This window comes from Zerene cesonia, chromosome 10 (genome assembly GCF_012273895.1).
Source record: "Zerene cesonia ecotype Mississippi chromosome 10, Zerene_cesonia_1.1, whole genome shotgun sequence".
NCBI lineage: Eukaryota > Metazoa > Arthropoda > Insecta > Lepidoptera > Pieridae > Zerene > Zerene cesonia.
In genome coordinates, this window is record NC_052111.1 from 7,338,885 (window position 1) to 7,356,409 (window position 17,525).

Below are 17,525 nucleotides of genomic sequence, written 5' to 3' on the forward strand. Positions count from 1 at the left end.
ATATATATATATATATATTATCAAGTTCAATAGAAAACCAAACAAAAATATTTTATTTCACAAACATGACGATTTAAACGTTCTCAAAACAGTTATTTTTGTGACTTTGCATGACATTGACAAGTATAGCTATTCTAACATATCTATTATTGGTTATCGAATATAAATAAAAAAGCAAGACAGATAATACATCCAAATTTATAGCCGGATGTTATTTTTTCTGAACTGCATGGCGTCTGTGCACACAACCTTATCAGGTCGCGGCGTACAGCACAATAAGTCGGTCGGCTGCGCGCGAACCGCAGTGCTAGCGCGGCCTTCGAAGACATGTCGACGTCAGAACGCATTACCGTGGAAATAGTAAACAAATTTTCAGCCCATTAAATTCTAAATTCGAAAATGGTGAGTCGCAATTTTAATACTAACTGCACTTACTAGATGGCGCTTTGTGTGTAGTGCTATTTTCAAGTTTTAATTATTCACTTTTCGTTTAAGATACGGTGTATGCGTTTTTAGGTTACGATCTAAAAGCAATAAATGTATGCAATTTGTGTGCAATAAATGTGTTTATGTATAGAAGTACGGTGAAGTATATGTCTTTTTTATATATTTTATTTAAGGTCTTCACAATTCAAAGTATTTTTAATTTACAATAACATCTATTTTCTGTTTTACGGATGACGTTTAAATCGAATGATATAGGTTTTCGCGTGTTTATAATGTATTCAAATTCAGGTAGAGATAAGTGTGTCGTGGTGATAACAGCTGATATGATTAGTTATCGAAAGATTAGATGGATTATCTTGGCGTTTGTGAGATTATTTCCTTATGATAAATGATTATTTTAAATATGAAGGAAGTCCTTTACATCATCTATCATTGGGTAGAGTTTTGTATATTTTTTTATTGATTTGTGTACATAAAAAGCTTAATATTTCTGTAAATGCCTTTATAAATGCTTATTAAATAAAGTCATCTAAAATGTTGTAAGAAAATGATTCGATTAAATCTAGATTTTTAATTTCTAAAAGAAACTCGTCACACCAGTGGCAATATTTGACATTTATTTATTTAAAATAGGTACGGGTTAAACAAGACTGCATTTAAGATTAAGAGATAAATCTAGAAATCTGCCAGATAAGGTTACTTATAGATTACAATATTACAACCGCAAGATGTAGCGAAAACCTCAAAAATAAAATATTTAGATTCATATATTGATTACGTTGTGTACTTATATACTTCGATAAAACAGATTTTGTTTAACAAAGCACATATAATAAAATACTTTTAGGTATTTGTGAAAGTATTAAATTATTATATTATACAAAGTTATGTCCTGAGTGAAATCCTTGAGCATAGTAACATAATACCTTGTGTAATTGGGTTTAGACCGTGAATGACCTACATAAAATAGGCATATAATTTTTAGTTGAATAGTATTCAATTAATTTATTAATTAAAGTTAGAATTACAATCAATACAATATGTATCAATACAATATGTATGTAATTTAATAGTTGACATTTAAGAAGAAATACTGATTTCATTAATAACACTGGTAAGACTAAATGACAATTGCTTATAATGAATTACATATGCTTGCCATCTTAATCATCTAAATCACATTTTTTTAAATTTTTTTCATCATAATTATTTCTATTGTTCCATGCATTTTACGTTAAGTAATTCCAACATACGAAAAAAAGGGTGCAAATTAACTTTTAAATCATTTCTTGACCCAATTTTAATAGTACAAGTATCAACCTGTGTATTCTGTTAATCATGTTATGTATATACTTTTCGGGGATACTGTTATATAACCGGTAAGAGTACGGTTAGGACTCGGATGCATCTGTGTATATGCATGCAATTTTACTTACTTATTTGTAGGAAATAGGTGTGTTAATTGTAAACAAAGTCTATTAATATAGTACAATATATATTTTGCTCAATAGATATATTATAGTTAGCAACGAAGTATTTACAAATCGAAAACATTTAATTTTTATAGCCTTTATATTCAAGCCATAAACGACAAAAGTTCTTAATTCCGTTTTACTTTATTTGTTTTTCAAACTCTTTATTCTTTTAAATCGCAGAATGACATAATAAGCTGATTAGTTGACGTTTAAATTGTAATACAATTAAAGAACGTAGTGCTCCACATCGAATCACAATATATCTAAGACTTTATTATATATCGTTAGTTAAGGATTATTTGAAACTGAAACGATTTCAACGTTGTTAGTCGTTTGCCGAAATATCCACGAATAACGCGGAATTTAAACGTACTAGCGAAAACTTATCTAGTTATTACATATATAAACAATAAATATAGTAAAAAAATACCAAAAAAGCATGCATAATGGATAGAACCGTACATTATTATGTTGTCTGTGGTAGAATCAGCTAAATTTCCTCAATTGCATAGGTACGTAAGGAAATTATTTAATTCTGGCGATCATAATCGGGGTAATAAGATAAACTCATGTTTCAATTATTGTATTGTCACCGATCCATGATAAGTGTATAAAGTGATTTAAATCTGTCCGATTACGGTGGGTCAAAATCGAGTCTAAAGAAGTCGGTTACAAACATACAGGTGAAGCTAATTTAAGCGTCTTAAAAGAAAAGGGAATTTGAAAGGAAAGGTTTGCAACTACTTACACCTTTTGAGGAACAATAATAACGAGATAACAGAGTAAGGACTAATTGAAACGATTAGTGCAATCAACTAACAATGCAGACTCAAGTGCATTTCGGAGACAATGTTACAAACTTACAATGCTAATGCTCTCGTAGGCTGATCTAGTATTTGATATAAACATATTTTTTAATTAAATAATATAGTGTTTAAATAACAGATTCTTGTCATACTAATTTCATATACGATTTTTATTAAAACCATAAAATAAAGTAAATATTTCACTTTAAAATTAATTTTAAACCCCAACTCTAAATTAACTGCGAAAACTTTTATATTGGAATGGGAGACGAGATTTGCGGTCGATTAATAATAATAAAATTATAAAAAGAGGGTTGCCGAAACCCGGGATCGAACCAGGGACCTTTAGATCTTCAGTCTAACGCTCTCCCAACTGAGCTATTTCGGCGATGGATGATGAGTCGAAATAAAGTAATATAAACAAAATTTTAATAAAATACACACAAATTAAATAGTGTTTTTAAAAACTTGGGATTTGATAATAATAAAATAAATTATCTACACTACAAACAGGTAAGTAGTTACGAAAGAAGAGGCTTAATCTGTTTTTCGGCGATACTTAACTGCGGCTCCACTTTCGCGTAGCTATGGTACTTAACCGAATAATTTTTAGATAATTATTTTAAACACATCGTTGTTAACAAAAAAAAAATATATATGTATACGTACGGCATCCATGAATTTTCAATATTCAAAATAATTTTTTACGTTTAATGTAATTGTAAAGAAAATTCCATAAATATTAATCATAACATCAAATTGTTTACTGAAGTATGACCATGACATGTCTACTTTGTTGTTTATCTATAGAAAATGTGGAAAATTACGATGCCTGTGGGCGTTGTGAAAGATTAATTGATTGGCTTCTTAGGCACTTAGTGTCCTATCTAGTGTTAATATTATTTATAGATTGAATAGAAGGCTATTTACTGCTTTACCATTCTTAGCATATAGCATGGAAGACCTAGTCTTTAAATACAAGTATTTATGTAAGCAGACGCACGATTTGTTTAGAAATAAATTAATTAAAGGTTGATGTTTTAATAAGATTTGTGGCGTTTGTGGTCGTGACCTTGGTTGTTACAAAGTTAATCTGAATTATTCTTATAAATACATTCGTCCAATTTAACTTTATTTGTGATTTGAATCTTCATATAATATATTACTAGCTGACCCAGCAAACCTTGCCTTAGTATTTTCTTGTGTTTGATTTTTAATTTCTAAACTTTGCTGTACTCTTATCATTTAGGGGTACGAAGAATAGATGTTGGCGATGACGATGAAGCGATTCTCAGACATTCCCAATATGAACACAAAATTTCATAAGAATCGGTCCAGCCGTTTCGGAGGAGTTTGGTAACTAACGTTAAGATACGGGAATTTTATATATTGTGTCCTAATAAAAAATAGATCTTAATATGTTGTATTAGGAACATCTTTTAATACATAACAATCAGATTCTGGAAGATCTCTATCTAGAAAATAGCTGTTGCTTTGTAAACTTAGGTAGTTATATATTTATAATAATTTTAAAATATCGAAATATTTGTATGAAGTTCCCACTATAACAATGTACATAGTACATTGTTTTAGAATATATCAACATTTAAACGCGAATATTCTGGCCTTTTGTATTGTTGTACACATGAACCAGTTATGCATAATTCATAACAGAATTATTAATCATATTTGAAGGGTTAAATTTATTGCATACTATATAGCGCTTTGTCGTTATCGCTTTATAGATTCCAACTTCCTTACTCTAAACTCGGTTACTGGGCCCTATTAAAAATACGTGAAAATGCAGTAAATTATCTTTTTGGAAATTTAAAAAACCCTACATGATACTAATTTAACGTAATTGAAAAATCTTTTCTATGAAAAATTTAACCTTTTCAAAAATGTTATAGACTGTAGTATAAAAGATACATAAATCGTTAATAAGCCACACATAAAGTTTAATTCTTAAAACACTATCATGTACGTAAGTAGATAAATAAATAATCTATCAAGTCATTGAATCGGTCAACGGCCTTATAATAATAATGAAGATATTGCATTGTTTTAATAATAAATGCGAAATCGGAGGCGAATAGTTTGGTTGAAAAATAGTATTGTTTGCGGCTCGGCTGCTTGTGGAAGTGAAAGATCATAAAATTAATTACGTTTTGTGATTTATTCTTGGCCATTATCAATACGTGAGGGCAAATATCGTCTTGGCGTTAAGATAAGAAGTACTTGGTGCCTGTGAGTTGTTCCGTTTGAACGTGGATCGAGATTATTGTGTTTTCGGGGAAATATCGAGGTGTGTGTTAGACCTGTGTGTGGATTTGTGCAATTTATGTGTTGTTCAAGTTAGCATGCCTGCTAATCGTAATGGGAAACGATCGTCACAGGTAGGTGTTGTTTTGCCTTGTATTCTATAAATTTATCAATTTATAAGCATGTATTTCTGTCATTTTTAGTATTTCGGTAGATTGGGTACACATCATTAGAATCGTACATAATAAATAATTTTATACGTACATAAATATTTACACTCTGACGTGTATTCCATTTAATTTGTGACAATTGGCCATCTCTAACGATAGGTATATGTACTACGACTAACTGGCTTCGTTTTTATAAGTATCTACAAAAACTAACGTTATTTCCAAATTCTTGATTATTAAAAACAAATTATGAAATATCGTTGCAGCATAGGCCAATGAACAATTCGATGTCCTAAATTTATCATTACCAAATATTATAAAGTATAACTCGCTGCATGTAAGAATGATAAATAAACAAGAAATATTTTATAAATTCTTCAATTAATTACGTAATTGAAATATTTTGTTCTGTCAATTTTACATAGTGACATATTGTGTTCCATTTAATTCTTCATACTACATGCAACTGGAAAACATAACTGAATAATGATATAACGTTGTGGTTTTCAGTTTTATTAAAGGTAAGTGGTGTATGAGGTAGCTTCTAGGATAAATAATATATTGTATGTTATCAATTTTACTAATTGTTTCAAAGCCGGATTGTACCCAGTATTTCGGGACGGTCCCTCAGTCAGGGACGGTTGACCGCCTTAGGTGTGGTACCTTCTTTGGAAGGAGGATGGAAGCGTGCTCGACTTCCATGATTTCCATACTTTAGATATAATATTATATACAAAACTACAAAAAATTTAGTTACTATTGTTCTTAAAACCACGATAAATGAAAGTTTTAGCGAAAACCTAGTCGGTGAAGTAACATAGTAGGTAAATAGATTATCTTAAAACATATTTCCTTCTTAAAACATGTTTAAAACCATGTTTTGACTCCTTATCTAAATGTATTATTTAAATTCGTATAAGATAACTTCTCGTTGAGAATAGTGAAATCCAATAAAATTAATTCGTATGGTGTCTGGTTTAGATTTACATACTCGAATTTAGATATTATGAGATTATAAAGATATTTCTAGATACTCCAAAAGCGAAAAAACATCTACTAGCTCACTGATGAATTATTAACCTCGTTGTTATTTTTATTTCACTCTTTGGATTAAGTACTTGGAGCTTGATGAATCAAAACTGCTGAAAATAACCATACTATACTTAAATAATATGAAGCTAAATAGTTTGTTTGTTTAAACCCACGATATATTTATTGAATAGCACATCAATAACTGTTGCCTGGTAGAGATTTTTAGCCATAAGGCCGCCATTTGTTTTTGTTAAGTTTATCTCTGTTTTATATTTTGAAAGTGTGCAATGAAGAATAATTAATAAATCAATAACAATGTTGTAAATCAGAAAATTAATAAAAGCACAGATAAATAAATACTATAGCTAAAGGCTACTTTTAACTTTCCGGTTCCACCCATGTTACGTTCTTCTTTCCATAAGAACTTTCCTACTAACTTAACAAAAAACGTTGAAAAAAATTAGCCGAGGCCGTCGAGTCGTTCTCGAGTATTACGCGTGGCAACACATTTTTATATACATACTAGCTTTTGCCTGCGGCTTCGTACGCGTTAATTTAGAGTAGTTTAATAGATGTTTTGTACATATAAACCTCCCTCTTGAATCAGTTAAAAAAATCCCCATCAAAATCCGTTACGTAGTTTTAAAGATTTAAGCATACAAAGGGACATAGGGACAGAGAAAGCGACTTTGTTTAATACTATGTAGTGATACTAGCTGGAGCTAACATATTAGGTACATTTATCTGCGATATTTTGAATTATGTCTCCTAAACTAGGCAATGGATTTGTGTGTGTGGATTTTATAGGAGGAGGTGAACCTGTGTTATAGAAGGCATTCATCTGTCCGTAATATATAGTAATAATCTACCTGTACCAAATTTAACAAAGATGCAATCAGCTGTAATCGAAACTGAATGTATAAAATTACCCTCATGTTTATAAATAAAATATAAGAATGATTCCTCTTTATTTCGACATAATTTTAAGAGCAGAGAGAGAAGAGGGGGTGTTTAAACCTCAAAAACCCGGTTACGGAGTCCCATGTTACCCCTGATCCCGTAGATCAGTCCTACCCCTGCGAAGATCACGTATTACGTGCAATGTTCAATTGAAAAATTTTATTTAGCAATTTATCTAGAAGCTCATCTTTATGAATTCTAAAAATCTCTATTTTGAGCCATTTAGTAAAGAAACAAAGGATTTGTTAATCACCTATTTAATGACCAGTATGTAATTATTTTCTTAACCTAGGCTATTATTTAATCATTATATAATTATATACTCACTGAACGAAGGAACACAAGCTGTTTATTGTTCTAGAAGTTTTTTTTTCATTGGGTAATAATTGCTTCAAAAACAATTTAACGACTTAAACGATTGTTGATATCCTTTCTTGCATCAATATCAATAGACGTGTACGCATTATCATTTATATTAAACGAAGTAATAGGTATATAATCTTACACAACACTTTACCCGATTTTTATATAAATATGCATAAGAAGTTTGTCATTGTCACACAAACACATCTCAAGGGGACTACATAATGACTACTTGGCATAAGATGACGATTCAAAAGTGCTTCTAGTACAAGTCTTATTGAATAAATAGATGTTTGATTTTGAATTTAAATGTGTGCTTTTATTTATTATAAACAACGCATTTAAATTCAAAACAATGCCTAAATTTAATTGATCCACTTAAAAAACAGAAATACGCATAATATACTTCTGGTTATGTACTAATTTGAGAGTATAGAGATGAGATACGATAAAAAAAATTTATCTAAACACTTCTTTAAATGACTCAAGATCATGCTCCTATATGGGCAATCATTCTGATTCCTTAATAATATGTTATAGGTATGTGATGCGTTTAGGACTGGATGCGTAATCTCGTCAATTGTTTATTTTAACAAAAATCTTCTTTAGTTATCAGATGACAGCTTCATTAATCCTATGGTATAGCCACTCCTAAAAAAAAATTCCAATAAAATGTATCCTATAAGTTAAACCTAATATAGGTCTATCGCTATGGAAGATTTTGTTAAAATCTGTTCAATGTTTATGTACGTTATTGGTATATACAAACGGAAAAAAATAATAAAACATCGTCTATTAAACACCCATATTGCATAGCGACCCTTCACAAAGATATTTAATGCGCAGAAATGATTTGATTACTATTTTATCATATGTATAGATAGATCTGAGCTTAGTATCCGTACAATATGTATGTATGTATCCCATTAACTAACTTTTTTGTTTACGGGTAATAGAGGACCGTCGTAGAGTATTTTATTCGAAAACTTCGAAAAACTTCGTAGAAAAGTCGATAGATGGCGCTAGGCGTTTGTTTTATGGTAGCCTTATTTCGAGAAATCCCACGGAATCCCACAGCCTACCGCGCGAGGCCCGACACGCACCGGACCCGTCATTCTATTGAAAAAAATTGAAGCTATAAAAGGCTATTTGAAACTTGTTGAGCGTGAACCAGATACCTATACCCTTAATCCCACCTTCTATCCCATAATCCCATCCATCAATGGCTTTAATCGTGTTATAATCCCACTTCTCAATAGGTTATTAGTACTTTAGCCGTAGTAGTCAAATGACACTTGACATTCATTATTTATTTCATTATATTGTCTATGACATACAGTTGACTTGCTTTCCGTCAAAAGAAAAAATAGTCCGAGGTTTTTTCCGCCTAGTTACCGTTTCCGTGCTACTCCCGGGATAAAAACTCCTCTCCTTCTCCTTCGTCCTGTACCTAGTGTCTTTAACTATTTTTGTACCAAATTTCATCCGATTCGGTTGTTGCTATAGACACGAAGAAAAGACGGATACACAGACATACTATGCGGCTGGAGACTACTATGAACGGGAGCAATGCATTTAAAACCCCGTGACTGTGAATGTTTTCCTTTGACTAAGCGAGCGGAGCCGCGGACGGAAGGCTAGTGTTTATCTAGCTAATATCTAGCTAATATATTATATGCGGTTAGTCACAATGTAACCATAAACTAATCTATGAAGCACAAATAATTCTGAAACTTATTAGCTTCTAAACACACTGATAAAAGTTTTATTACGTACCTCCTGCTTATGATAATAACTAATCCTCGCTATCGCTTTAAGGGAAAAATTTGATGTTTTAATACGCAATAAATATGTTGTTTGTTTGTTATATGAATATTTGAAATTTTAATAATACATATACAATTTACAGATATATACCAAAAAATATATCTAAATCTAATCGAATTTACGGCTAGAATTTAAAGACATGGCCTATGATGTTTCTTTTTTTTTTGTTTGTTTGTTTGTTTACTATTTTTTATTGAAAATGAGTTTTTTTTCAAAAAAGTAGGAGGATCTCAATTCGAGTGCATATTTTTGTAACTTGATAACTCCGTGGGTATACATTTGATTGGTTTAATTTTTTTTGTGTTTGATGGAAAATTATTGTAATTTGATCCCTTCTTACGATCTGGGCTGTATCTACCAGTGATGTCGATAATCTTTTTATAGCAAAAGAGGTATTGAATGTAGGCTTGCGGAGCTGACATAAGCGGTCAATACATTTTACCATCAAATTGTACCCAGGCAAATATTTAAAACGGAAGAAATAACATCTCAACGGTATAATAACAGTTTTCAGACGGCAATTTTCTCAATGAGACAGTTTTTTTGGACACAATAATATTATTCATATCATACTCGATAGAGACAGCTGTACTTTTATATAAGAGCAACAGAGACACACTATTCTTTATCAGATTTACAAAAAATTATGATAAGTGTGAGCCAACGAAATGTTTAGTTACCAAAGTGCTTTGAATATAATTCATATTATTTATCGTTTTTACTGAAATATCGATTGAAATTAATATATTACTGTGTTTAAAAAGCCTTTTTGTTTTGGACCTGTATGTGTTTCTGTTATAGTAAACTACATATTGCGCTGCGTTTCATGAAACGTTAGTGATACGAAATAAATAATTACATTTCACACAAATTGATTTAGTATTAACGTTAATTAGATGTGAAAGCAAATATCACGTAAATGTGTGAAATAATAGGATTGTGATTATTTGCAAAATTGGATGTAGCGCCATGATAGCAGAGGAGGCCTTCGAAGCTCAGGTCAATGGACGCTTGACAGTAAGTCAATTAATATCATTATTCGATAACAATTAGATTATTTTCTGGATGGGTAACTAGACTAGTGTGAACATACATTTTTATGTATATTATAATTAAAAATATTCATGATTATAAAATGTATTTAACCTTATTTTATATTATAGCGGACAACGCAATTGGTGGTTCGCCTGATGTGTATTCGATCACCACCGCCCATGAACAGTCGCAAAGGTAGTGCCACTGCGAATGCGCTGCCCTCTTTTAAGGGGTAATAAAATGAGGGTAATAAGGAAAGGATTGACGATATGAAATATGAAATTTACTAGGAAGGGTGAGGAAAAGGAAACAGGCCTCCGACTGCCCCGCTCACCGTATGAAATCCAGTAGCATCTGCATGCGACTATTTTACGCCGGTATTTGAAAGAAAGAAAAGAAAGAAAGAAACATTTATTTGACTCCACAAAATTACAATTTAAAAAGCAATAAACGTATTTCGTGGGGTGTGATACCTTCCTTAGTGCGAGCTGGCCCAATTCGTACCAAAGGGTGGACTTCCACATCACTATCCAATACATATGTTTTGCTTTTTATAATAAGTAGGTAGAAAACAGTTATATATGTATTTAGAAATGAATGAATTTTTTATTATATTAACATTAAATCGAATAGACTTGTTGGCGTCACTTAACGATATAATGCGATCCTAATTCTGAAATAGGAACCGTACTTTGAGAACATTTTTGATTTCGTCATTTAACGCTTAAAATCCTCTACTAAAGTATCACTCCCTCACATAAATTATCCTAAATATCGCCAAATAAACAATTTTCCTTCTTCCTCACCTTCAAATGTACATTGTACATAGTATGTTACATACTTCCGTAACTCGACTCTTCGATGAATTGATACAATAAAGTTCTTTCGCCTTACACGAAAATTCATAGAAATATAACAGCAATTATTTAGTTTGATACATTGAAAGTTGATTGTATTGACTATTGATCCAATCTCTAACAATTAATGTACATACATAATACGCAGAAGATGCAATCGAAATAATTTAATTATGTTAATTACTGTCCTTCAAGTCAAAACGAAGTTGTTTTTCTATATGAATGGTCTATTACATTTTTTATGACCGGTATTCAGCCCTTGTAATATAAATATCTCTTAAATTATTCAAATAGAACCTTCATAATAATAAAATTAATTCAACATTAGTGCTCAAAGTAATTAAATGTGTCATTTGGTAAATTAGGCAAATTGAAATTCTTAGGACGTTAATATTTATTTAAATAGATACGTGCCTTCTTGCGACATTCTCGACTGTGTACCATAACTCTTATCTTTTATTTACTAACTAGCTATGCGCCCGTGACTTCACTTCCATAAACGACACGCCATCGTGCGCTTATAATTCTTCATTCACAAATTTATTTCCCCTAATCCAATGTATGAGATAGTATCTTGCTTCACTGTATTATGAATTATTTTTTAATCAAGATCTCACTTAGCTCATATTTAATATCCGAATTTAGTTATTTCCATGACGAATTTTATTAAAATCGATTCAGAGAGAGAGAGAGATTCAGCAGTGATAGTCAAATAGGCTGACATTATATTATATTATGGAATAAAGATAAGACGTTATCCAACCGGATAGAAACGTAAACATCGATTAAAGTAATCGTTTGATTTAAAAGATAGTATATTCTTTGCTTTTGTGAATTTATATTTTAAACTCAAAATGGCATCGCATGTTATAATGTCCCTGATAGACTTTTTGTCACTTTTTTTGTCTCTCTATCTAAACGATGAGCTAAACAGATCTTATAACGCATTCTGCAAGATGTCAAGTGCTATCAAGCTATGCCCATTTGTACTTCGTAGGTATAAAACATGCATTTTGTATCAATTATAATATGTTTGATATCCTTGAAATAGGTTTACCAAAAAAAATATAGAAATATAGAATCTATTTAATATATAGAAAAAGCAAACATTTTAAATACTAGAAATTAAAATTTCACTAATTTGCTTGCCAATTCGATCGACTTTAGATATATCATTCTCTTACAACATATTATGAAATTGTAACAGCGATGTGTTTGTGATTAACTTTTATACAATAAATGAGAATTTTTATTTATATGTGTGTCCTTATGAATGTCTGGTAGATAAGTACATTCTTTACATGTGGATAGAAGTAGCCGAAATAGATTCTTAAACGAACCTTAATGAGCGGATATTGATACTTCCTGCTTTTCAATCGTGGCATCTTCGCTAGTTCGGTGTTAATATAAATTTGGTCACATAGAATTAAATAAAATCGTCATGTGTGTCGGACTCGCGATACTTATGTGTTCGGGAAATATAAGCTTTGCTAAGCTTGTAGCAGCAAGAAAGTTGGTCGTCCGGTTGACGAAAGAATTACTGAAATCTGTCCAGTAGTTCCTGAGATTAGCGCGGTTAAACTAAACTCTTCAGCTTTATATTATTAGTACAGATAATTGTTTTGAAAATTTTAGATAAAGTTTTATCAATTGCTAGTAAATTAAATATATTTTGGATTCGATTTGCATTTTAATATGATCCACTTTACAAATTCATTAAGTGATCGATAAAATTTGATAATTATTCGTGACACAACATTAGCTTAATACGTTTAAATTAAAGGCATTTATAATAACGCTAATGAGTTATTATTATTATTCTCTATTACGTAACAGTATTCGTCATTTAAACTTTTAGTTTAATTTTTAATAAATTATATAAAAACCAGGTTCGCCCCGCGGTTTCACCCGCATAAATCCGTATCCCGTAAGAATATCGAGATAAAAAGTGGCCTATATGTTATTCCAGTTGTCCAGCTGTCTACGTATCAAATTTCATTGCAATCGGTTCTGTAGTTTTTGCGTGAAAGAGTAACAAACATACACACATCCTTACAAACTTTCGCATTTATAATATTAGTAGGATAGGATTATTGTGAAAGGAAGAAACCGTAGAATGACATTATCAGGGAATCAATTGAGAAAAAAGTTATTACTCTCTTGTTATTTTTTCCTAATACGTATCATGATATCTTTACATTGTATTTGAGTACATACTGACAAACCGTTTAAATTTAATTGTTTTATTCAACTATTATATTTTACACAAACTTTTTATTTGAAACTAGCTGTTCGCCCCGGCTTCGCCTGTGGTACATATATACCTGTAGCTTCAATAAACTTGTAATGGTTAAACTCAAAAAAAAAAACTAAACCAATTTTGAAAACTTTTTTATCATTAGATATCTGGTTTATTCCTTTGAGCTTTGTACTTCTTTTTAAGTATTTATACAGAAATACATCATATATGATAATATCAACTATGTATCTAACTATCACAGTTCATGAGATACAGCCTGGTGACATACGGACGGACAGACGAACAGACGAACAGCGAAGTCTCAGTTAGACAAAAGTATCCCGTTTTAACGTTTTGCTACGGAGCCCTAGTCCGAGCCCCCCTAACGCCCTTAGTACATTGGGTTTCACACAATCATTTTAATTGACACCTGCCTTGTCTTTAATCCTTCGCACAAACTTGCATAACCTTTTTGTGTAATGTTACATTTACACACAAAACACATAAACACGTATTTGTACTGCTTTAGTTGTAACTAAAAGGAATTTCCTTAGAGAAGCGGGTCTCTTCTAAGGAAGTTTTCTTCTATACATACTTACTAGCAGGTTCCATCTATTTTTAAAAAAAATATTTTTGTGAAAATATTTTTTGTTTATATACATTGTACGTAGGTATATATGAAATGAACAATTTTCATTTTCATGTATATATACTATGTAATAGTAGCTAAAATATTTAAGTTCCGTTAGTACATCACCTGCTAAAAGAAATTATTTGTTCATTCACGAAATGTATAAATTTAGAGAAGAACATTATATGGATATTATTTTGTTTTTATTTTAGGTGTCCAAAGCAGTTTCCGTTCAACTTTTCTGGGTTATATTATGTCTAAATGTGATGTAACTTTCAAATATTACGTCACTGAATTAATTAATAGAACATAATATAGATATTATTTTATCGCATTAATGTATTTTAATATCGAAAAAAAAAACATATAAGTATGCCGTTTAGATTTCATAATATTTGTTTCAGCAACGATTCATCAAACCGTAGCAATTATATATTTAGAAAACTAAACAACTACACATTATATTCAAATAGATCTATTTACAACTTAAATACGGATTAGGAAAAAGAGTAGTAATATAAGTAATATTTTAAATCTATTTGTAATTTTAAGTTATTTTGACCCATCCTCCCATCATCATCATCCCTCCTTGACACAGATTGTCACATTTTTAGAACCTCCTCCCCCATGATGTGACGTCACAAACATTAAATTTTGTTATAATAATAGAAACAAATTTATGTCGAGTTGGTAAATTTCAAATTTCGAATTTTATTACATATCCCCCCGAGCCTTGTCACACAATGTCACATTTCGGTGAATGTGTGACAATTTATAAATGGCCTCTAACATAAACGTATGTCGGTCATCGGTTAGAACTAACGCTGGGTTTCAATATCGAATTCTTATCCGTAATCTGTGGATTAAACATACACGAATAACATTGACACCTTTGTTCGCTTCTTGTTTTTAAATTTTTAAATAAAGAAGCAATGTACAACGAACTGTCAGTTATAATCTGTAGATTTTGGATTAATATCTAATTTATAAATCGGACGATAGAAATATAAATTTTATATGATACATAGATTTTCTTATGTAGGTGATCGTTTGTATTCTAATGCTAGGTTGTTATTGCACAATATTATATTATAACCCGTAATAGTTAATTCTGGTTTATGAACGTGTGTTTTGGTCACAGGGTCATTAATAAAGTTTTGGAATGTCTACTACGTAGCTATATTACTTTACAGTAAATGCATATGTTGTAATCGTTTTAGAATTTTAATCGACCTTCCGATATATCAATATCAGATAATATTAATAAAATAATCGTGTTTAAAAAATCTGCACTTTGTACTAGGGAAATAATTCAAAAAATCTTTTACTGAGAAGCAATAAATAGACGTCCTATTTTATGAAATATATATTGAATAAATACGTCTTTTAAATATTTTCGAATTCAAGATTTATTTGAGCCGTGAAAAATTATAACTACTAAATACATCATGATTTCCTTTACATATTTTTTAACCAGTCGAGTTTGTTTGAACGAGGTTTTCATTAGTATTTGAATTTTTTTGAAATTATTATTTTTACTTAAACCGCGTTCAAATTGTCGGAATTGGATAGCTTTTGAATATAAAGAGAATCATCAAGATCAAAAGTCTAGACGTAAAAGTAAAAGCTAGTCAGAGCAGTTAAAGTCTCGCTAGTAAAGTTATAAGGTAAAAAACACGAAAAAATACAGTCAAATTGAGAACTCCTATTTTTTGATTTCGGTTACATATTTAAATAAAATTTAATGTGACCGATCATATATGCTTTTAAAAGTTTGTTTAAATTATCAAAATTTCCGTAGTGAGTACTATTTATTTACAATGGCGGGTGCTTTAAATAAATAAAAAAGCGTAATCTAGTTTTGTAACTCAATCAAAACGATATGTAACGGATTATGATAATATTAAAGACAAATATGAATAGAAATAAACATTTTTTTTGTTAATTTGTGGTTAAGTTGTCCATATAACTGTGAAAATTTGTGTTATTTATGTATCAATTTATAAGAAAACTATTAATTAATTCCTGACCGTGACCATGACCGTATTGGATCGTGTGAATATACGAGAAGATAAATATGCTTATTCAATATTGTATTGTGTCAATTAGTAATATTAATTGATTTATTTTTAATTTTAAATGACCATATCTTTCAAAAATTTATGAAGAGTTTATTTAGATGTAGTTTTGTTTTATTCGATAATTACATTTTATTTATTTTTTTAAAACCTAAAAGAATACTAGTTAGATACACATCTATTCTCTCCCCAAATTTAGTGTTAAATTTAATTAAAAAAAGAAAAACATTTTTTTGTATTTGCGTGTATTTGCATATAATATATTTAACTGTCAGTCGTTTCTTCAGTATTTTCTTTAAATAATTAATAATCCTTTGTAATGAAATCAAGTAATCTTTTTTAATTAGCTCAAAGGCTTAGTGCGGTCGTCGGAGAAGGTAACCGATCAGTCTTCTGGTAAGTCGCAGGTTCGATTCTGGTTTCATGTGGTTATTTTCTGGATGCTTTTTTTTACAATTATTTTTGCTGATATAAAATTGATCATAGATTGGAAATCAGCTTTAATTTGTTTATTTGAAGTATCAAAGAGGCTGCTTTAAATTCTGTTTTAGTTTAGTTGAAATAGCGGTTTACGAGCGAATTTTTCATTCGGTGGAAGTTTTTAGAGATTCATAAATAATAAGCTTGAGTTTGAGTTTTGCATTTTTTTCTATTTCAATATAATAATAACTTTTTTTGGTTAATGGCATATAATTGTTTAAAGAGGGTGATATTGTTTGTGAGTTCAGAAAAAAAAATCAACGTCAACATATTTTAATAGGTGAATTACGTGGACAAAAAAATACGAAAAATGGTCTCTATAATGACTTAATTTTCGACGTATGAACGTGTGAAACAATTGTCTAATATCGAAGGCAGCACTTGTACATGCAGCGGGGTCGATATCAAATCTACACAGTTTGTATGGTTTCTGCTTCGCTGGATGCCCCACAAGTGCCACTAACGTAACCGAGAATGGTTCATCAACTGATAATCATAGGTCAACAAGCAAGGAAGTCCATTTAGTTTGGATTTTCGTGAATAAAACTAATCAGGCGCGAAAATTTGATCACTTCGCGGGCTTCCGCTTAGCGGAGTTTTGGGGCGTGGATTATAAATTTGATACAGTGCGTTTGAAGTGTATTATGCATATAAACACGTGATTATACTATTTAAGTTATTCTATTATAGCAATTATAGCTAGAGTTGGTGATAATAAGTTATTGATAAATTATAATTAAACTTTAAACGTTAAGTTCTTTGACTTAAAGTATATACTCATATTTTTTTATTATTAAAAAATATGTAATCGCCACCAAAGCGAATACTATGTTAACCAGTTTAACTTAAAAAATTGTGTATAT

At 30.4% G+C, this 17,525-nt stretch overlaps 1 protein-coding gene and 1 non-coding gene across 3 annotated transcripts in view; one reads left to right on the top strand and one right to left on the bottom strand.

Annotated features, from left to right (window-relative positions):
• The first annotated feature begins 269 nt into the window (after window positions 1–269).
• LOC119829435 (ras-related protein Rab-32) overlaps window positions 270–17,525 on the top strand; it is a 37,080-nt gene continuing 19,824 nt past the window's right edge. The window contains exon 1 of one of the 2 annotated variants that reach the window (XM_038351929.1): window positions 270–402. In XM_038351929.1, coding sequence (XP_038207857.1) covers window positions 400–402 — 3 coding nt within the window. In that variant the 5' untranslated portion in view covers window positions 270–399. Of the gene's footprint in view, window positions 403–4,860; window positions 5,125–17,525 lie in introns of those variants that run through there. The other variant, XM_038351926.1, reaches the window with a different exon arrangement.
• Window positions 3,044–3,116, bottom strand: Trnaf-gaa. Its single transcript has one exon. It is a non-coding gene; the product is annotated as a tRNA-Phe (tRNA).